General features: G+C 45.4%; 5 protein-coding genes across 5 annotated transcripts; 2 read left to right on the top strand and 3 right to left on the bottom strand.

Annotated features, from left to right (window-relative positions):
* Positions 1-329: 329 nt before the first annotated feature.
* Positions 330-1,873, bottom strand: LOC149405074 (protein FAR-RED ELONGATED HYPOCOTYL 3-like). Its single transcript, XM_089606760.1, has 2 exons — positions 1,003-1,873; positions 330-913 (listed from the first exon to the last, which is right to left on the bottom strand). Exons 1-2 carry the CDS (start codon positions 1,822-1,824, stop codon positions 452-454), a joined length of 1,284 nt encoding a protein of 427 aa, XP_089462886.1. The 5' UTR covers positions 1,825-1,873; the 3' UTR covers positions 330-451.
* A 480-nt stretch (positions 1,874-2,353) lies between these two features.
* On the bottom strand, positions 2,354-3,630 carry LOC149405075 (uncharacterized). Its single transcript, XM_089607759.1, has 3 exons — positions 3,523-3,630; positions 2,486-2,992; positions 2,354-2,358 (listed from the first exon to the last, which is right to left on the bottom strand). Exons 2-3 carry the CDS (start codon positions 2,988-2,990, stop codon positions 2,354-2,356), a joined length of 510 nt encoding a protein of 169 aa, XP_089463885.1. The 5' UTR covers positions 2,991-2,992; positions 3,523-3,630.
* A 1,501-nt stretch (positions 3,631-5,131) lies between these two features.
* STRS1 (DEA(D/H)-box RNA helicase family protein) lies at positions 5,132-9,274 on the bottom strand. The gene is made up of 13 exons (XM_089606810.1): positions 8,693-9,274; positions 8,482-8,606; positions 8,144-8,251; positions 7,961-8,041; positions 7,676-7,754; positions 6,856-6,941; positions 6,717-6,773; positions 6,537-6,604; positions 6,354-6,422; positions 6,172-6,265; positions 5,908-6,072; positions 5,683-5,775; positions 5,132-5,564 (listed from the first exon to the last, which is right to left on the bottom strand). Exons 1-13 carry the CDS (start codon positions 9,162-9,164, stop codon positions 5,475-5,477), a joined length of 1,587 nt encoding a protein of 528 aa, XP_089462936.1. The 5' UTR covers positions 9,165-9,274; the 3' UTR covers positions 5,132-5,474.
* A 3,076-nt stretch (positions 9,275-12,350) lies between these two features.
* On the top strand, positions 12,351-13,742 carry LOC149405077 (uncharacterized). The gene has a single exon (XM_089607761.1). The coding sequence runs from the start codon at positions 12,351-12,353 to the stop codon at positions 13,740-13,742; it is 1,392 nt and encodes a 463-aa protein (XP_089463887.1).
* A 1,918-nt stretch (positions 13,743-15,660) lies between these two features.
* On the top strand, positions 15,661-17,546 carry LOC149405078 (uncharacterized). The gene is made up of 3 exons (XM_089607762.1): positions 15,661-16,503; positions 16,720-17,130; positions 17,523-17,546. The coding sequence occupies exons 1-3, from the start codon at positions 15,661-15,663 to the stop codon at positions 17,544-17,546; spliced, it is 1,278 nt and encodes a 425-aa protein (XP_089463888.1).
* The last annotated feature ends 3,726 nt before the right edge of the window (positions 17,547-21,272 follow it).

The raw sequence follows: 21,272 nt of genomic DNA on the forward strand, positions 1-21,272 counted from the left end.
GTGACTTCTCTGTCACTAAAATGATGATATCGTGACTTCTCTGTCACGAAACAATTGAATGTCGTGATTTCTATGTCATGAAAAATGATGATTTCGTGACTTCCCTGTCACGAAACAATTGGATGTCGTGACTTCTATGTCATGAAAAATGATGATGTCGTGACTTCGCTGTCACGAAATAATTGGATGTCGTGACTTATATGTCATGAAAAATGATGATTTCGTGACGTCTCTGTCACGAAAAAATTTGATGTCGTGACTTCTATGTCACGAAGAATTGTTATTTCGTGACTTCTCTGTCAGTGAGAAATTGTTTAATGGGACTAAAACGTCACGAATGAGAAATATAAAAATCCATAACAAACATAACAAACTAAGTGAGAAATAAAGTAAAGTACAAATCCAAATTGGTACATCAAATAAAAAGTTTTAAAAAAAGGAACAATCGAGCTCATGTTCGGGGTCGGCTATGGTGGGTCGGGATCGCGTTGCGACATGTGGCTCGATTATGTCCTACTCCACCACAGCGACTGCATTTATTCCTTCTATCCTCATCCCCTTCCCATTGAGAGGGTATTCTTTTCTTTTTCGGTCTTCCGGCGGCACGAGCCGCAACATGAGGTGGATTTACTATTTTTTGCGTGACTTCCTCTGGAAAATTCCACGACTCCTCGCTGCCAATTGGATGAATTACACCTGCATAACAACTTCTCCAATATTCGGTGGTGTAGTAATTTGATATGTACTTCTCAACTGCGAAGTTTCGAACACCGCAAGCCGCAATGCCGTGGGGACAGATAAAGTTGTCAGTTTGAAAGACACGGCAACTACATGTCTTCTCTCTCAAATTTACAGCCCACTTTTGCCCCTCTCTATCAACGACTTCAAACTCGTACACCGATGATGGACGCACCTGTTCCGCACCCAATACCATTTTGTTTACGGGTTATAATAAAAAAACATCTTATAAAAAAAATTAAAAATTGAATGCCTATCACGTACCCCCAGTCCAGTAGATTTAGCGTGGTATTCTTCAAGTTTTTTATTCGCGTCAACGCAAAGGATCGTCAATGTTCCCAACGCTTTTTCTCTACGTTCGTAAAACCATTTACTCATTCTCTCCCGGAGAAAATCAAATAGCTTGGCAATAGGGAACTCTCTCGGTTTGACATTCATTGCATTCAGCGACTCGGCATTGTTTGATGTCATTATTGAGTACCTCTTCTCCGTGTAGAAACTACGAGCCCATTTTTCGTAGCCTACGTCGTTCTGAAGATACGCTCGGACTCTTGGATCTTCCTCATCTATCATAAGCATATACTTTTCAAACTCTGCATACGTGTATGCCTTTGCTGCAGCATAGAACGTCCAATTCACCTCTTTTGATAGACCTTTGATTTGGTTCTTCACGTTCTTCAAAAGATGAAACATGCAATAACCATGGTCTGAGTTAGTGAAAACCTTTTTCACACTGTTAATGATTCCCGCGTTCCTGTCAGACACTATGACCTGATGTGACCTCTCCCCGATTGCTTCCTTTAACCTTGTCAAGAAGTAAACCCACGATTCAGTAGATTCTGAATCACCAGCGCCGAATGCGAGGGGGTAAACTTGTTCATTCGCATCCATACCACATGCTGAAAACAGTGTGCCTTTATAGTAACTCTTCAAAAAAGTGCCGTCGATGATAACTACGGGCCGTAGATACTTCCACCCCCTTTTCCAAGCACTAAACGACATGAAAAAGTATTTGAAACGGTGGGATCGAGGAGTTGTGACAAGGTCGAATGACGAACCTGGATTGTTAGTCGACCACATGTACATGAATTTAGGCAGAGATCTATACGATGCATCATCGGTGCCAAACAATGATGTTAGTGCCGCCTGTCTTGACCTCCATGCTTTTTTGTAGGACATGTCCACTCCAAAATCTTGTTGCATGTAGGACATGATGTCTTTGGGTTTGCATGGTGAACATGAGGGATCGATGTACCTGTGTTTCATAGTCTCGCCTACAAATGTGGACGTAGCCTGAGGATGTTCTCCTTGTCTGAATTGTGTAGCACACGTGTGCTCAGAATCATACCTGCAAGAATGTAAGAGCAATGTTAATTTCGGGTCACCACGATAATATCAATGTAGAAATAAGTAATAAGTCACCTCCTCACTTCAAAGATCTCGGATGTAGTCTTTTTTACTCCACGAACAGACCACGCGCATGAGTCATCTCGACAAACAACATGGATATACCGTTTGTTAGAAGTCTTCGTCTTGAACGTAAAATGTTTCGTGATTGCTAACATGCATAAATGTTTCTTCAGAGTTGCTTTGTTGGCGTACAATCCTCCTTTGACTAGTCTCAGCGGAGAGTGCATATCTGACACATCAAGGTCAGGATGCATATTTTGGTTATCCGTGGAAGGCGTATCGCATTGACTCGTCCTCCTCGTTCTAGAGCAAGGCGTACTAAACCGTTTTGGAGTGCCTGAGCGCGGAGGGGTCTGCCATGGTGTGCCTGAATGACTCTGATTCGGGTCGGGGATCTCGGGAGAACTAGCCTCCGACTTAGGAGAACTAGCCTCCGACTTAGGAGAACTAGCCTGAATGTCCGCTTGTGCTGGTTGACCGGTGGTCGGAGTTGAACCAACGCCTGAGTCCGAAACCAACGGCTCTTGCTTCAATGGCTCCATATCTACTACCAAACTAAATTTGGATCTGTCCGGTTTCTCCTTCCGAAGATGCAAGTAACATTTCAAACTTAGGTCGGAGTCAATACTTACTGGGGGTACCGACCCTTCTGTCTCATAAGAAACACGGAGGACTTGATTTTTAGGTGAGCGATTGAGCGTGGCATACAATAGCTGCATAAACACCTCGTACGTTGCTTTTGCCGGTATTAAGATTCCCACTGCACACCCAGGGCCAGCCTCGTATCGTTCATGTTTCACCCATCTACCGCTATGCTTGACGAAGGTATGAATGTCTTTCATAACTACAAATAGTGGAGATAAAGTCACATTAAATTATTTTCTCATAAAACTTTATTATATGCGCAGATATATAGTAAGCACTTGAATCCATATTATATAATATCGTTCATATTTTTTCATTGCAGACTTTAGTTTCGTGACAATAGTGTCACGAAATAATTTAATTTCGTGACAATAGTGTCACGAAATAATTTAATATCGTGACAATAGTGTCACGAAACTAAAGTCTGCAATGACAAAATATGGAGTCATGCTGAAGCTTTCGTGACTATGGGTGTCACGAAATAATTTAATTTCGTGACAATAGTGTCACGAAATAATTTCGTTTTGTGACTATATTGTCACGAAATATGGAGTCATGCTGAAGCTTTCGTGACTATGGGTGTCACGAAATAATTTAGTTTCGTGACAGTCACGAAATAATTTCGTTTTGTGACTATATTGTCACGAAAATATTGAGTCATGCTGAATCTTTCGTGACAACGTTGGTCACAAACACTGTAACGAAATGGCTATGTATGAGGGAGCTTACCGGAATAAAGAGCGAAAAGAGTGTCAATGTGGGAGCTTGCTGCGCCGGAAAGGGCAGAGAGAGACGGCGGCGAAGGTGGGTGGCCTTGGAAGACGACGGACGGCGCGAACTAAGAGAGAGATGAGGGATGGCCGTCAAGTTTGAGAGAGAGGACGGACGCCGGCTGAGATCCAGACACCCCAACGACAATGGGACACGACGCCAATGGAGGTGATGCGACGGAGACAATGGAGGAGATGAAACAAGTGCAGTGGAGAAGAAGATGAAGCCGAAATGAAAAGAAAGGAGAGATTGAGAGTAGGGTTTAGTTTTTAGGATTCTTAAAAAAAATAAATAGAAAATAAATAAGGGTATAATGGTAATTACATAAATAGAAATAAATGAAGAGGTCCTATTGCTGACCTTTTAAAAAAAACGTCCAAAAAAGTCATTTGCCCTCTATTTACTCCTAGTTTTGGAAAACTCCCTTTTTAATAATAATTCATTCCAAGTTTTCAAATGCAAATTATATATACGTTTTAAATGAAGAAACTGTATGAAATAGTCTAATTGCTACTCTTTAATTAAAAGTGGAAATTAGACCACTAACCCAATGGTCCACCATCTGTTTTAAAAAAAATAATCAAAGTATTATTTTATTAAGAAAATAGCTCACAAGCTCGCAATAAATTAACTAACTAAAGAGTAAATTTATTAATTTAATTTAGTCTTTAGTTAATTAATTTACTGCGGACCTGGCGGTCTATTTTCTTAGTAAAATAAAATTTTTGTTAGAATTTTAAAAGAAGTTGGAGATTAGCTAGTTACAATAAATTCTTCTAATTAAAATTATGGACTAATTATTCAAATATTAAAGAAATAATTCAACTCATACATATGTCTTCATAGTATGGTGCATGTATCTTGCTTTAATTTGGGTTGTTCTCTTAATTTTTAGATATGCAGACCATGAACTGTACGCAGACGAACATGTCCGAGCCCTAGATGTTCACTATCATCGAGGTCATCCACATTGCGTGCACCGAAAGTATCAAAATCGATGCCCTAGCTCAACCAGCGACCGGAAATGCTACGGAGAACGTGAAAGTCTCACCCATCAAGGTACCAACCCATCATCTTCAAAAAGACATTGTTCCTCGACATCGCGGCATAGCCCTCATGGATAGACCCGATTTGAGCCTATACCGAGGATAAGGTATTTCCAAGAGGATAAGGTGGAAGCCCAAAATCTCAAGCAACAAAATTGTAGGTAGTTACCTAGTTTTCAAAACCATGTCTTATAATAATCCCGTTCTCATTCTTATTATGAGAATATCCCAGTTCCGGTGCGCATTTTCTACTATGCCCTTTCATTGTCTTGGCATTCACCTAGAAATCACCTAGAAAAAAAAATCAAGTTCCTTTTCAAACTCGCTGGCAATGATAAAAGATAATATGTACGAAAACGGAGCAAAATTTAGTTTATGTAATAAGTATTAAATATAGTATCAATTGTATTTTTGTTCGGATATTTAGCTCGTTGAGCACTATAGAGGATTCTTCAGGCGCTTGGAAAACTCACCGAATAAATCTACAAAATCGTTGCGACTACACCACATTGCGAACAAGATGAACCCCTGAGGTCAGAGCCAAGCAGTTTGGCCACTGACACAATGGGTGTCAAAGCCGCGAATTTCATCAAATTTAACAGAGTGGGACTTCTTACTTGTTATCATCTTCACGTCAAAAATATTGAAATAGAAACATGGTGTACCAGCTCTGAAGTTCTTCATACATATGCATTTGACAATACATCTAGTACTTCTACAAGATTCAAGGACTCGACCAAATAAAAAATAAAATAAAAATAAAAAAATCCCCCCAACATTAGGCAAGCCAAAATCTCTACCACAAAACATGTGATGATTTTACTCTGTATATGACTTCTATAGATTTTTCTCAAGCCTTGAAGGTCACTCGTCGTCGGAGTCAAACGTAATCTTCGTGGCCTTCGGAGCATCTGCCGTAATTTCCTTGAAATGAGATCCATATAGCTTTGACTCCTATAAGAAGCAAAATTTAAAATATAAAAGTAAATAAAATTGGTAATTGACAAGGCTTTAAATGACAAGAAAACAAACAAAACAAAACAAAAAAAGATAAATAAGATAATATACAAACCTTTTTCTTTACATGAGTCCCGAACTTCAACAGCGAAGCTGGGATAACTTGCCCGGCTTCTCTGAGAACATTTACCAACTCTCCGGAGAGTCCCTAAACAAAACATTTTTTCCATTAGTAGGAAAAATAAAAAATAAAACAAATACAACACAAAAAACCCAGCACTCTGATTGAGTCTCTCAACTCAAGATCTCCTCAACAAGTGAATGGAAAATATAAATTTACCTTGTTCTGTTGGGTGAAAAAAGTGTGAGCAACGCCTTTTTTACCGGCACGCCCGGTCCGACCGATTCGGTGGACATAATCCTCTGTGGTGAGAGGGAAGCTGTAATTGATAACGACCTCAACGTCAGGTATATCCAATCCTCGAGCTGCCACATCAGTTGCTATCTGCATGATCATTTGTTTTTATGATAGAACTCAGAATCGTCAAGTTTCTATATATATATATATATGGGGGTCAGAAATTTCAAAAGGAAAGAGGTATACCATCAAAGGACAGGTTCCGTTCTTGAATAACGACAAAGCCTTTGTACGATCATGTTGGGCTTTGTTTCCATGGATAGATACGGCCTTCCAACCCCTAGAATGGGAGTAGAAACATAAATTTATTAAGTATCACAGACTGTTTCTTCATTGGCAAGTCATACTTTGTAATGATGGAGTTTCACCCTTTTTGGAGCATGTTCTCAACGCGTGTGGCTTCTACTTTATACAAAACAAACACCAAAACTCTGTTCCTGATTAATTACAAAATAATAAAAATAAAAACATATGTCAGAAGACTAAATTCGTTGGCGCACAATAGTAAAAGCAACTGAGACATTTATCGCTTTAAACTACTGAGTGCATACTTTTGGGATTTGTGGTATTTCTCTAGCAAAGCAATCAGACGCGCATCGCGTGCACGGTCTTCGATTACCTAAAAAGTGTAAATCGATGATGGTATTATACACACGAGAACAATATTAACGAGTCCATATCTGATATTCCTCTTTATAAATAATAACATTTAGTGTCAATTAATGTAATACCTCAACTATCTGCATGACATCGTGGTTCGCAGCTAAATCCTCTGAACCGACAACGACCTGAGATGAGTCAACACCTTATTTGTTTCTTCTTTATGGTAGTTTCTGGTCTTGAGGGTTAATGAAAAATGAAAGACCATACCTTGACTGGATTAGGATCCATGAACTCTTGTGCTAACTGATGCACAGAGAAAGGCCACGTAGCACTGAACATAACCATTTGTCGAGCTGCACAAAAGCAGAAGCAATGGTTGAATACATATTCAGAAAGAATAAGTAAGTCCCGGAATCGAATGTAAAGCAGATTCGAAAGATAAATGAGAAAATTCCCAAATTACAGTCCAACATTTCAGCATGTTTACTTGGACACTCCGACTCCGAGGGGTATATAATTGCTAACTAGAGATGGGGAGATAAAATCTTAGGGCTAGGGAAATTGTTAAGTGAATATAGAATATTAGGAAATTGTATTGGTATATAATTAGGAGAAATTGTGTATTCCTGCTATTTTTACATAGTTTCCTCTTTTCTTTCTTTTTTTTATGACCGTAGTGTCTGGTTTAGACCCGACTAAAATCCACGAGGTCCATGAGACTAACCTAGTGGCCCCAATTGTTACGTCCAGGGGGAATCGAATTGGGGACTGACAAGGTCCCAAGAAACCCCCTTACCACTAGACCAACCTGTTGTTTTCTCTTTTTTTTCTTTTTAACTGAAAAAATAATTGGAAAAAAAAAAACAGCTGGTGGTAAAAATAAGTAATATCCATAAAAAAGATTGGACATTCAGATCGGGATAGGAATAGCAGAGCCAAGTGTCTCTCGAATCACCCGGGTATATCCTTGTTCAATCAAAGAGCTCCCGAAATATCAAAATTCATCTTTCATATGCACTCCTTCCATTGTTTAAGAATTTGATTACCAGAAGTATTAACAGAAGGCTTATAACATAGCACATAGTACCTGAACATGTTTGGCCCAGAATATAGCGAACTTCTGGCTCGAATCCCATATCAAGCATACGATCTGCCTCGTCAAGGACCTGTATAAAGCCACAAATCACTTTCCTTTTCCAATAAAGCAAAAAAATATGCTGGTTCTAACCCATTTAAGGTCACAATGAATATACATTTCATTCAAAGCAATAGAGGGGGAAAAAACAGTTTTGATAGCAAAAAAGAAACTGATGGAACTGGCGAAAAAACATGCTAAGATAAACAGACTCTTTCAAGTAATACTCCAACTTACTCCAAAAGTTACATTCTTGAGGCTGCAGATACCCATCTCAATCAGATCCTTTAACCGCCCAGGTGTTCCAATGACAATATCCTATATACAAAAGAGTACAAAAGATGACATAAAAATTATGACACATAACCATGTGATAGAGAGCTCAAGATCTCCAAGTCCAAAGAGAATTAAAACGCTTACAACACCGGACTTCAGAGCCTTTATTTGAGGGCCCTTAGACGTCCCTCCATACAAACACACCGTAGCAATACCGCAAGGCTTCCCAGCTTCACACAGTACGTCTGAAATCTGCAAACAAAAATACAAAATCCCCAAATAAACAAGTGTCACTAATAATGCAACGGTGATTCTAAAGCTATGGTGATTTCACAAGACTTCTCTTTAATGAAATCATCCTAATTTCAATTCAAACGCAGACTCAATAACACAGCACAGCCATAACTAATCCCAACTCTATACACTTGTAGTGACACACGACAATTAGAAATGTAAAAAAAATCAGAGTACATGAAAATTACTTGCTGAGCTAGCTCTCTGGTGGGAGAGAGAACGAGGCAAAGAGGAGTCCTTCCGTCCGAGAAATTTCCCTTCCTCTTGTTCATTATGTGCATAATCCCCGGAACCCCAAAAGCCAAAGTCTTACCTAAACCACACGCACATACAAATTAGTCGATTCACATTTATAACTCATACTTCATAGTATATACACACATTATACATATAAATCACCTGAGCCAGTTGCGGCGATCCCGATGAAATCGCGACCGCCCAGCAAAAACGGCCACGCTCGGGACTGAATCGGCGATGGCTTGTCGAAGCTCGCGCAACACTCCATGACCTGACTCGGCAGATTCGCTTCCGAGAAGCTATTCAGAGCCGCGTACTTTGCTTCTCCGGCGTCCTTTCCGGTCACAACTACGAGCTCGTCTTCCTGCTTATTATCTTCTGATCCTTCCTCATCGCTCTTATTCTTCTTCTTCTTCTTCGGCTTCGAATCGGATAGGTCTTCTGTCTCGCCGAGCTTTCGCTTTTGGGGCTCGGTCTCGGCTTCGGCTTCGTCTCTGTTCTTGTTCTTCTTATTCTTCCTGTCCTTCTTCTTCTTCTTCTTATTGGCCTTTGCTTCTGAGTTTTCTTCGCTGTGCGTTTCAGAGGCCTTTAGGTCACCGAGCTGAGCTTCTTCTTCTTTGAGCTTCCGACCCATTGTTGGAGCTCAGCTGCGGAGAACAAAGAAGAAAGAAGAAGGCGGGTTTAGTTTTTTCTCGTTCCTTTCGTAGGGTTTTGGGAGTTGGTTTTTTTTTTTTTTTTTTTGGTAGTTTGTATTTATATATTTATTGTTTCTTATTCTTTTGGGACGGTTAATGTTGCTCGGCGCTCGCAGGCACTTGCGTGAAAACAAATATCGTATTTTAGCCCCTTCTCTAATATTTCTCTGCATCATTCTTATTAAAATATATATAATAAAAATCTTCAAAAAGTGTCAAACAGAATTGCAAGTGAGTATTTGACGACCAAGTAAGTTATTATTTTCACCTATAATAAAAAAAAAATGTCATTTGATTTTTGCTAAAATTTCTTTAATATTTTAGTTTTCGAAACATGTTGGTAGTCGAAAGGCAATATATAACAAGTTAAAATATCCATAACTATGTTATATTGGAATAATAGTTTATTTTATGGTTTAGGGGTGAAATCGGTTCGGTTCGGTTTTGGACCAATTTGAAAACCGAAACCGAATTTTCGGTTTTGAAAATTTTGGACCAATGACCGAACCGAATTTGTCCAAAACCGCAAAACGGTTAACCGAAAATTCGGTTAACCAGTTTTGTAAAACCGATAATCGATTTTATAACCGTTTTAAAACTGGTTAACCAGTTGTTACGATGATATTTTCGCAAAGTAAAAACAACACCCTAAAATAAGAAACGACACGTCAAGTCAATGCACAAGGCCCAAACCGTTGGCTTTAAAACTGGAATGACTTCGTCACTTCGTCCGGTCGAGCTCGCCCAATCGAGCTGGAACGATTTCGTCACTTCGTCCGGTCGACCTCGCCCAGTCGAGCTGGAATGACTTCGTCACTTCGTCCGGTCGACCTCGCTCAGTCGAGCTGGAATGACTTTGTCGCTTCGTCCGGTCGACCTCGCTCAGTCGAGCTGGAATGACTTCGTCACTTCGTCCGGTCGACCTCGCCCAATCGAGCTGGAATGACGTCGTCGCTTCGTCCGGTCGAGCTCATCCAGTCGAGCTGGAACGGCTTCGTCACTTCGTCCAGTCGACCTCGCCCAGTCGAGCTGGAACGGCTTCGTCACTTCGTCCAGTCGACCTCGCCCAGTCGAGCTGGAATGACTTCGTCACTTCGTCCGATCGACCTCGCCCATTCGAGCTGGAATGACTTTGTCACTTCGTCCAGTCCAGCTCGTCACTTTCTCATTCACCTTAGCAAGAACAACCCGGTCATCTTCACTCGGCCAAGACCACCCGGTCATTGTCACTCGGCCAAAGACCACCCGGTTATCTTCACTCGGCCAAGACCACCCGGTCATCTTCACTCGGCCAAGACCACCCGGTCATTTTCACTCGGCCAGGACCACCCGGTTATCTCCACTCGGTCAAGACCACCCGGTCATCTCCACCCCTCGACCAATCTCTCTTCACCAAACTCCTTGGCCCCTATAAATACCCCATTCATTCACAGCACCAAGTAAGTTTCTCTCAACTTGTCAAAACTCTACAAAAATCACACCACCACTTTCTCTCTCTAGAAAACATAGAGACAAGTATAAATTGTTTACCAAAAACACAATACAACACGACTAATGTTGAGCGTCGGAGAACGCGCCGAGGGAAAACCCTCCGCGTCCCCCTAGATTCACATTTCGTTTGTGGTTAGGTGAAGGTGCAAGGATTCGAAGACCCAGCGAAGAACACGAAGAACGTAGAAGATCCAAAGACCCGGAGACTTGAAGATCCGAAGACCCGGACACTCGAAGACCCGAAGATCCGAATAACACAAACATGGCGAGAAGAGAAGAACTTCACCAAACCCAACCTACGTGCGGTCATAGGGTCCGGCCCTAGATCGAACCACGGACGGTTCTTAAGTGTAAATCCAAAAACGCGGTTAACATTTTGGCGCTAGAAGGAGGGGGTTCTCGAGTACAACCGCGAATTCCCAACAGCAAATTTCTCATATCCACTAGTAGAGCTTCGAAACTACCAGTGGGAGACCACTCTGTGTGACCGTACTAGACGACATCCTTACGAGATGCTTAACCGAGTAGCCGTCTCCGAGAGCGGACCACCCCGCCGAGGAGGAAACATTGCTCACCGCACGCGGGCTCAACTCCAAGCCCGACAAAATCAAATCGAAGACGCTCCCCGAGCAAGTGTAACCTCTGGACCCGTCCACCCCGAAAGAGATGCTCGAATAGAGCGCCTTGAGAATAATTTATTTCGTTTGACCGGAATGATCGCGAGGATGAGAGGAGAAGGAGACACCCTAGGCGAAATCTATGGTGAATACGAAGATCCGGTGGAAGCCCTACCGGAGCATAAATGACAAGAGCTGGAAGAGGCCGCCGAGGGGTATGAAGGAAACGAATACGTTGACCATGACGCGCAAGGTGATGCCCCCGACCCAAGTATCCAAGATATAGACCGCGGCGAACGCTCAAACGAAAGGAACGGCCACGATGAAGACCGACGCCAAGAAGGCCGAGCACCCGACATGCGGAAGCTCGCCATCGTGAGCCACCGAGGCGACCAAACCACAACCAACCCCGGAGTGTCCACTCGGCGTCCGCTCCTAGGGCAGAACCTTCCCGTCGCTCCGCCTCCGCCCGCCTAGGTCGAGGAGAAGAAGTTGCGGACAGTGGAGACATTCGAAGATTCTCGCAACCACGGCGAGTAGATGTTCCGAGACCACCCACGCGTAACCTAGATTTGAGGCAACACCTCAATGCACAATGGGAAATCCCCCGCCGCAACAATGAGCGAGTGAACACAGAGCCATTGTACACGACAGGGCCGTTCATAGCAAACCCTCCTCCTCCGCAAATCGCTCTGGTGAACCAGGAATCCAACGAAAGGGGTCGCACGGCGCGACCCGCTCCTGTAGGAATGCCGACTGGCGAAGTCGACCTGGCAGGAATGATTCAAGGGCTAAGGGAGGAAGTTCAGGAGCTAAGAGCGGCACGAACTCTCACGCCTGCGGTCCGAAACTTAGTAGAGAGTACGACTTCCCCATTTACCGCAAACGTACTCGAAGAAGAAATCGTGGGCGACTTCCGCCTACCGAATTTTCCTCTTTATGATGGAACGAGTGACCCGTCCTATCATATAACCCAGTACCAGACAGCAATGAGAATGAAGAGATTCTCCGGCGGCGATGTGTCAAGCGTTCTGTCTCACACTTACGGGCACCGCCTTTGAGTGGTTTCAAAGACTTGGCAAAGGAACCGTTCCCTCATTCGAAGACCTACAAGGCCGATTCCTCACACGTTTTGCCGCGTCGCGAGTTCGAAAGAAGGAGAAATCTCACTTATGGTCGATCAAGCAAGGGAGAGACGAATCTCTTCAGAAGTATCTCACTCGATTCACCGATGAGTCAAATAAAGTGGGTGATTACGATGACGGAGACGCGATTGTTGCCCTCATGAACGGGCTCTGGACATGCGAATTCCTTATATCCTTAGTCAAAGAGAGACCAACCTCGATGACCGAACTCATGGCCCGCGCAGCCCAACATATCTCTGTTGAAGAGTATCTCGAAAGTCGAAGAACCAGCGAACGAGGAAATCGGAACAGAGAAGACGATCACCATGATAACAACGGCTCGCGAAAGAAGAGGAGTAGAAACGCTCCAGTCCCACACGTTCGTCCTCTTGTTGAAGCAAGACCCCATTTGATGGAGAGATTTCGAAAGCAATCATATTTCACCCCGCTCAATACCCCGCCGGATAGGATTCTCGCTCTTCATGGGAGCAAGTTCACCGAACCAGTTCCTATGAAGAATGACCCCGCCAAGCGAGATAAAAATAAATATTGTGAATTCCACAAAGATCATGGACATGTTACCGTCAACTGCGTCCACTTGAGAAGGCAGATCGAAAGTTTGATTCAAAATGGAAAACTAAAAGAATTTGTATTGGCCATGGTAGCAACGGGGAACGCCTCCTCGAACCGACAAGCCCCACCCGCCAACCACCAGCAACGAGGTGTTAGAGGAACCTCCGCCCGCATTAATGACCTTGACAACGCCCGAGGGAACACCGTGACCACCCCACTCAACATTGTATCAACTATATTCGGCGGTCCGGAAACGGGAGATTCTAACAAGGTCCGAAAGAACTACTCCCGGGCAGCACTCAAGTTTGATCTCTCTCACCACGTCAACCTCGTTGAGGAGAATTGGCCAACCACCCCGTGCGAGGCAATCCATTTCACAGAGGAGGAAGCCGTTCGGGTGATGCATCCTCACAATGACGCGATAGTCATCGAGACCCAGGTTGCCAACAACATGGTGAGACGAATTTTGATCGATAACGGGAGCTCAGCTGATGTCATGTTCAAAACGGCTCTCGACCGGATGAACTTGGGAGGAATCAGCCTCACACCAATCAAGACGCCGCTCTTTGGTTTCACCGGAGAGCGCATATACACAGAAGGATCCATTGAATTTCCGGTCACATTCGGGACCAAAGGAGAAGCTCAAGTCACTAGGATGGTCAATTTTCTTGTGGTGGACCAACCATCCGCTCACAATGCAATCATCGGCTGACCGACACTCAATAGGCTTCGTGCGGTCACTTCTACATATCATCTCCTCATGAAGTTCCCGACTCCCGCCGGGGTCGGGGTTGTGAAGGGAAATCAAATAGATGCGCGAATGTGCTACATCCGTGGGACCAATCACAAGGCATCCGACCTCACGATCGGGACAATTCACCAAATCAAAGATAATTATCCATGTGCCGTTAACGATGCACGAATGTTTGGGGAACTCGACCCGAGGGATGAGGCAAATGGAAAGAAGATTGAAGCATAAAGCGATCTCTCCCCTGTCGTGTTAGATGAAACAAAACCCGACCAAATAGTCATGGTGGGAGCGCGCCTACCCGTAATAGTGAAGACCCAACTCGAGGCCTTCTTGCGAGAATACAAAGATGTCTTCGCATGGACACACGCAGACATGCCGGGAATAGACCCAGAAGTCATCGTCCACCGACTCAACGTCATTTCCCCGGAGAATGGAAAAGTCCAAAAGCGGCGCTCTTTCAATCCCGAGCGTTATCTCGCCATAAATGAGGAAGTTGAGAAGTTGATCACTGCCGGATTCATTCGCCAGGCGGAGCTCCCTACGTGGGTGTCCAACGTCATGATGGTGAGGAAGGCAAACGGGAAATGGAGAATATGCATCGACTACACCGATCTCAACAAAGCGTGCCCAAAGGACTGTTTTCCTCTACCGAGGATCGACCAGCTAGTGAATGCTACGGCCGGACATGAGCTCATGAGCTTCATGGACGCCTATTCTGGATACAATCAAATCCGGATGCATGAACCAAATCAACTTAGGACCACGTTCACCACCGACCGCGGACTGTTTTGCTATAGAGTGATGCCGTTCGGATTGAAAAATGCTGGGGCCACATACCAACGCCTAGTCAATCGAATGTTTGCAAGGCAAATCAAAAAGACGATGGAGGTGTACGTAGATGACATGCTGGTAAAGAGTTTGAAAATTTCGGACCACGTCCGAGACTTGAGAGAGATGTTCATTCTCCTACGAAGATATAAGATGAAGTTGAATCCCAAAAAGTGCGCGTTTGGAGTCGAGTCAAGGAAGTTCCTAGGATTCATTGTCAACCAGCGCGGAATCGAGGCTAATCCCGAAAAAATACGAGCCCTAATGGAGATGAAATCCCCAAAGAGGGTGAAAGAGGTGCAGAGTTTGACGGGGCGAGTCGCCGCTCTGAGCCGGTTCGTCTCCAAAGCAACCGATCGTTGTCGACCATTTTTTCAAGCCTTGAAAGACGGCAAGGACTTTAAGTGGGATGACGAGTGCGTGGGTGCATTCCAAGAGTTGAAGACCTACTTCAGATCTCCCCTATTTCTCGTCAAGCCCAAGGAGATGGAGACGCTATACCTGTACCTTTCGGTATCTACAAGGACGGTAAGCACGGTCTTAGTACGGGAAGAAGGAAGAGTACAATGGCCAATTTATTACGTAAGCAAGGCATTGCTAGACGCCGAGACTCGATACCCCGAGATTGAGAAGCTCGCCTTGGCATTAGCAACAGCAGCTAGGAAGCTCCGTCCATATTTTCAAGCACACCAAATTGTGGTGAGAACGGAATATCCAATTCGAAAAGCCCTTCAAAAGGGATCATCATCAAGAATGGTCGTATGGTCCCCAAGAGCTTGGAGAGTATGGGGTGGATTTCCAACCGAAGGTCGCCATCAAAGGCCAAGTTGTGGCTGACTTCATAGCGGAGTTTACGTACGCGGTAGATGTGCAACAACAAGAAGAGGAAGCGAAGCAGGGAAGCATAGAAGGGGAGAGCCCCACCAGGAAAAGGAAAGCCACTCCTGAGGGCCCGTTGTGGAGCTTGCATGTAGACGGAGCATCGAATATCCAAGGGTCTGGAGCAGGAATTGTTTTCGTCAACCCAGACGGATAAAAGTTGAAGTACGCTATGCATTTTCAATTCAAGGCTTCGAACAACGAAGCAGAGTACGAGGCCCTCCTCGTGGGACTCGAATTGGCCAAAAAACTAGAAGTCGAAAACCTCAAAATTTATTGCGACTCCCTCTTGATCGTTAATCAAGTGAAAGGTGAATACCAAGCGAAAGAAGATAACATGGTGGCTTACCTCGGTGAGACCAAGAGACGCCTCGAATCATTCTCATGGTATGAGATAGTTCAAGTCCCACGAAGCTCTAACGCTGAGGCAGACGCGCTAGCCCGCCTAGCCTCCGGAGTTGGAGATGAAGGTTTGGGGAAAGTTCCCATCGAAACTCTAGCGCGCCCCTCGATCGCCAGAGAAGAAATAAACTCCGTTGAGGCACCTCCAGGATCCTCCTGGATGACTCCCCCCGTGGAGTATCTTCGTGAAAATAAACTCCCCGACGATCACGCCGGTGCCAAGAGAATCAAGCTCCACGCATCGAGATATGTCTTGGGGGGCGATGTGTTGTACAAGCGCGGGTTTTCACAACCGTTGCTCCGTTGTCTGGATAGCACCGAGGCCGATTACGTCCTTTGGGAGATTCACGAAGGAATATGTGGGAATCACGCGGTCGGACAATCACTTATGCAGAAGGCTCTGAAGCAAGGTTACTTTTGGCCGACGATCAAAAGGGATGCTCATACCTTGGCGCGGAAGTGCAACAAATGCCAGAGGTTTGCGCACATTCCGAAGCAGCCCCCGGCACCTTTATGTCCTATCCTGGTCGCCCGACCATTTGCCAAATGGGGGGTCGACATCATTGGCAAGCTACCCTCTGCACCGGGGAATCGAGTCTATGCCATTGTCGCGGTAGATTACTTCACAAAATGAGTGGAGGTGGAACCGTTGCACAAGATCACTGAAGCCAATACAACTAATTTCATTTGGCGGTCAATCATATGTCGCCACGGAATTCTCGAATCCATAATCACCGATAATGGTACACAATTCGATAACAAGAAGATCAGAAACATATGCGAGCAATTGAAGATTAGCAAGACTTTTTCATCGCCGCGACACCCGTAGGCGAATGACCAAGTCGAAGCCGTGAACAAAACCATCAAGGAAAATTTGAAGAAAAAATTGGAAGAAAAGAAAGGAGCTTGGGCTGAGGAGCTTCCCTTCGTCCTCTGGGCATACCGAACGACGACTAGAACTGCCACTGGGGAGACCCCATTCTCCCTCACATATGGAGTCGAGGCGGTAATCCCCGCCAAGATCGGCATCCCGACATATCGGATGGAGGATTTCGATGAAGAAAACAATAACGAAGCCCTAAGGATGGAGCTTGATGTGATTGAAGAGAAGAGGACGGACGCTTTTGCACGCATGACCGCACAGAAGAGGATCGTCGAGAGACACTACAGCTCGAAGGTTAAGGCGCGTAACTTCGCGGAAGGAAATTTGGTCCTCCGAAGAGTGTTTCAAAACACGCAGGTACAAGGAGCAGGAGTACTTGGCCGGCCCCAACTGGGAAGGCCCGTACCGAGTCCGACAAGTGATACGCGACGGCACATACCGGATCGAAAGAATCGATGGTACCGAGATCGCACATCCATGGAATGAGGAACACCTCCGCCAGTATTACCAATAGAAGATTAAGCTAATTATAGCGTTAAGTCTCTACTTTTGATTTTGATTTTCGTTAAGATTATGTACCTTTTGATTTTGCACTTTTAGCCAATAGTAAAATGTTAAGCACTCATCCAAGTGCCCCCTTTTTTGTTTTATCTTAAAATCGGATCAATGAAAAAGCAAGCATATTTCCTCTCAATTGTGTATTCTACTTTTAAGTTTTTTCACAATTATTTGAATTATACAAAAACTAGGGGGTTAATGGATACATGGAATGAAGGAATACAAAGGAACGAGCCACGAGCTAAAAAAAAAAAAAGACGAGTCAACGCATGACATGAACAACACGCGTGAAAGACATAGTCTACAAGCACAAAAGATATAAAAAAATGAAGGATTGCCCGTCGAGGGCTCTAACAAAAACGAGCCCCAACAGAAGCGATCCTATCTGAGACCCACGGTCTGAGACCCACGGTCTGAGACCCACGGTCTGAGACCCACGGTCTGAGACCCACGGTGACAAGCCAAAGCGCATAAGACGCGAAGTAAACACCAGACGAGCGTGAACACGCATCAACGTTACGGGAAATAAACCCGACAAAGCAAACGAACACAATCGAGGGCTATAGCACCCCAGGTTCCACAAGCACGTTGAAAGTTATGAAGTCCACAAACCATCAACAAACGATGTATAAAAGCATAGATAAAAAAAAGGGAAAGAAGACGATTATGCGAATGGGAGAGCTTTCATTTATCGGCAATACACCCGTGAGGGAGGGCCCACAAAAGATAATAAGGGCTCGAAAGGACGGATAACATACCGCGTCAACAAAAAGAAAAATAGCCAACAAATGATGGCTCGCCCTGAAACGCATACATAAACATATAATAATATCCTAATAGCTAAATAAACAAAAAGCATCAAGACTACTCGCCAGTGCCATCTAGAGCATTAATCCTATCGGCGTCTTCCGGAACGTCTCTGTTTTCCATTCGAACTGCGCAATCCGCATCACCATCAGAAGCCCCTGACATCCTCGGACCCTCCGATGCTTCGACTCTTTCAGCTGCCCACCTAGCCGCACGTGCGTCATCCGCAGCAATGTACTCTGGCGGGATATAACTAAAGGTAAGCGGGCCGGGGTTCTCCATCATAGTCTGCCTCCGACCATAGAGCATCGCATCCCACTCCAAAGAGACGTTCTTAGCCTCAAGAGACACTCTGAGTTCGGTAACCCACTCAAGTGCCTTGTCCAACTCCAAGCGAAGAGAACACAAGTCGCCATTACATGCGGCCGATGCTTCAAGCTCGGCAATCCTCTTTCCCAACCGCTCAATCTCAGAGCGCGTGAAAGCCACATCGTCATCACGATCCCGGAGTTTCTTTTCGGCTAGCAACTGTAGCTCACGAGCTTGCTTCACCAGGTCACCGGAGGTGTGGCGGATAGTTCTTTTCTCCGCTTCAGAATTCTTTAAGTCAATCTTCAGACAGTCCACCTCCCTCGACAAGCGATCAGCATCTTTTCGAGAACGTTCGGAGGTCTTCATTTTCCCCTTTAACTCGTCCACCTCCGCCTTCAACGACCGAACAACCTCATCGGATTCCACGGACTCTACAAAAGCCTACAAAGGGGAACGACAATATAAAACAAGACGCATATACCCAAAACATATGTTCGTACAAAAATACGTTTAACCAGGTATCAGCACTAAAAGGAGCATATGAAATAAATCACCAACCATCATGAGACGCTCCGAGTGGGAGGACATCAACTCCAAGCAACTCATCCGACTCACGGATGCGAGCCGCTCATGCGGGACTGCCTTGACAACCGCGGTGATACGTTCACCCAATCTCCTCCCGCGCCCCGACGTGGACGACGAGTCTCCCTTTAATCTTTTCTCAAGACCATCAGGAATGGGGTCAGAAGAACGCTTCCTCCTGAACACCTCCAACGACGGATGCTCAGAAATAATAGAGGGGCGAGCCGGCACGACCCCCGTCTCGCACACACCCGGGTTGCGAGTTATCGGATACTGCAAGCTCGGCCATCCACTGCGTTCATTACGAGCGTGGGTGCCTCGAACCATCCCTGCAAAGAAGAAGAGGATTAAGCAAAACTAATGTTATTATACTAATGATTATAGTAATAACAATGACAAGTAAATATTGGGAATGTATGCACAATCGGTGGAACACGATCATCCACGCGCTACACACAATCGCATCTCCCACGCCAATAAATAATACCGTCAACTGTCGATGGCTGGGGCGAGGAAATCGACGGATCCGCGGGTGACATCAAAGGAGCTCCCCTCGACGGCAAAGTATCAGGAGTCGTGACCTCATGTGACAAAAGACCCCCAGACGGCGATAAAGAAACCCATGGGATATCGGGGGAATGATTCGAAACGGGAGAAGCCACAGAGTTGCCGAGAAGTTCCGTATAGGCCTCAGAAGTTTCCTCGAAGATCTCCGGGGACGGCGGGGTAGAACTTGGCACAAGAGACGCAGCAGGGACCCTCGACGTGCATGGCTCATTGTCGTCGACCACACCCGGACGAAACGGAAGCCAACCAAACTCCCACCATGTGACACGAGACCGATAAAACTCGGCACAGAATGCGTCATCGGGTAGCGACCGGATCAGTTGGCAGAACTCTGTTATGTTCGCTCCCTTGCTCGCGCTGAAACTAGCCGGTAGACCGAATTCTCAAGGAGCGCTACCGTACAACTTGTCAGAAATCCAAAACCACCGTTTCTTCCATCCCCTACGAATTCTCTCAGGAAGACCCAAAACCACCGGCCTCCGAGTACGGTCCATGAAAAAGTACGAACCCTAAACCGAAGGCAAGGTAACAAGCCTCACCAAATCACGAAAGTCCCCCGCCGTCATCGCCCGACCAGAAAACCACAACCAAATCATATAACATGCCGAGATAACCCAATAGGCTGTAGGACTCAACTGGAAGGCATGAATACGAAGGACCACTAATAAGTCTTGTACGATAGGCTGGAAGGGGTAACTTAACCAGCACATGAGACTCTCGAGGTGTACCGGCCCGTAACCCAAAAGAGGACAACTCGGAATATCATTCGGAGACGGGGCGAGAGTGAGAAACGATTCCGGGATGCGAAGCTCCTCCCGGATCAGTTTCAACTCCTCCGTGGTGATAGAACTCTCGACCTCCAAGACGGACGGTTTGGGCACCTTTCCGCGGGAGGCATGCTCTTTTTCATTTTTATTAACGGCTGCCATTTTGCTTTCTCCTGAACTCTCTACCCACACCTTCCCCGCCGCTTTCTTCCTCTCCCGAGGCTTGTCTTGTCTTTGCCTTGCTTCCTTCCCTTTTTTTCTCTTCCTCAACTCGCTAAGAGGGATGTCATCTGACTCGTGATTAGATTCGGGACCTGCCAACGCAAAATAATGAGAAGACAGACGCCGAACGAGACAAAGATACGTTCACAAATGTCACGCTACCTGTGATGTGATAACAACGCGTGTGCACAAAATAAGGGCACCAAAGACCGTGTTCGACCCAAAACTCAGTTCAAATATACAAAAAAAAGAGGAAACGTACCTCCTCCGGCCGCCGAGACAACTCCCGCCGCTAGAGCACTCATTGTCGACTCCACCTTTACCGGACCCGACATGGACGGTTCGTGCGAAAATCCAGTACCAGCAACGCAAGGCGAAGAAGGACATCCAATCGCCGGATCCTCGTCGGCCACCTCGGACTCGAGTCTGCCACCGACCCCTACCGGAGACCCCTGTGGAATGACCGACACCGCGCTCTCGCTCATCGCCCTTACTTTCCAGGCCCGCGTTCGCACCGAAGGCATCGCAATACCCACACCGACGATCTCCGGGTTTCGAACATTCTCCGGGGAGACCTCCGCCTGAACAATCTCACTGAGGGATCGTCTCGCCACCTCCTGGATGACCTCCGCGTGTGACCCCACTACACGCGCACCGCGTGACTCTTCGACTCCGATGTCGGAG

This window comes from Urtica dioica, chromosome 2, assembly GCF_054948205.1.
Source record: "Urtica dioica subsp. dioica isolate 48M chromosome 2, U.dioica_male_clone48M_v1_H2, whole genome shotgun sequence".
Lineage (NCBI taxonomy): Eukaryota > Viridiplantae > Streptophyta > Magnoliopsida > Rosales > Urticaceae > Urtica > Urtica dioica.

What these genes read in the sequence shown, in the direction of transcription:
- LOC149405074 (XM_089606760.1), bottom strand. Translation starts at nt 1,824, where the DNA reads ATGTACATGTGGTCGACTAACAATCCAGGTTCGTCATTCGACCTTGTC. An exon ending in CTAAATCTACTGGACTGGGG is followed by an intron (nt 914 to 1,002) that starts GTACGTGATAGG and finishes GGTGCGGAACAG; the next exon opens with GTGCGTCCATCATCGGTGTA.
- LOC149405075 (XM_089607759.1), bottom strand. Translation starts at nt 2,990, where the DNA reads ATGAAAGACATTCATACCTTCGTCAAGCATAGCGGTAGATGGGTGAAA.
- STRS1 (XM_089606810.1), bottom strand. Translation starts at nt 9,164, where the DNA reads ATGGGTCGGAAGCTCAAAGAAGAAGAAGCTCAGCTCGGTGACCTAAAG. An exon ending in TGGATCCTAATCCAGTCAAG is followed by an intron (nt 6,774 to 6,855) that starts GTATGGTCTTTC and finishes GACTCATCTCAG; the next exon opens with GTCGTTGTCGGTTCAGAGGA. An exon ending in GAGAACATGCTCCAAAAAGG is followed by an intron (nt 6,266 to 6,353) that starts GTGAAACTCCAT and finishes CTCCCATTCTAG; the next exon opens with GGGTTGGAAGGCCGTATCTA.
- LOC149405077 (XM_089607761.1), top strand. Translation starts at nt 12,351, where the DNA reads ATGTGTCAAGCGTTCTGTCTCACACTTACGGGCACCGCCTTTGAGTGG.
- LOC149405078 (XM_089607762.1), top strand. Translation starts at nt 15,661, where the DNA reads ATGCATTTTCAATTCAAGGCTTCGAACAACGAAGCAGAGTACGAGGCC. An exon ending in GAGTCTATGCCATTGTCGCG is followed by an intron (nt 16,504 to 16,719) that starts GTAGATTACTTC and finishes CGACACCCGTAG; the next exon opens with GCGAATGACCAAGTCGAAGC. An exon ending in GAGTGTTTCAAAACACGCAG is followed by an intron (nt 17,131 to 17,522) that starts GTACAAGGAGCA and finishes TACAAAAACTAG; the next exon opens with GGGGTTAATGGATACATGGA.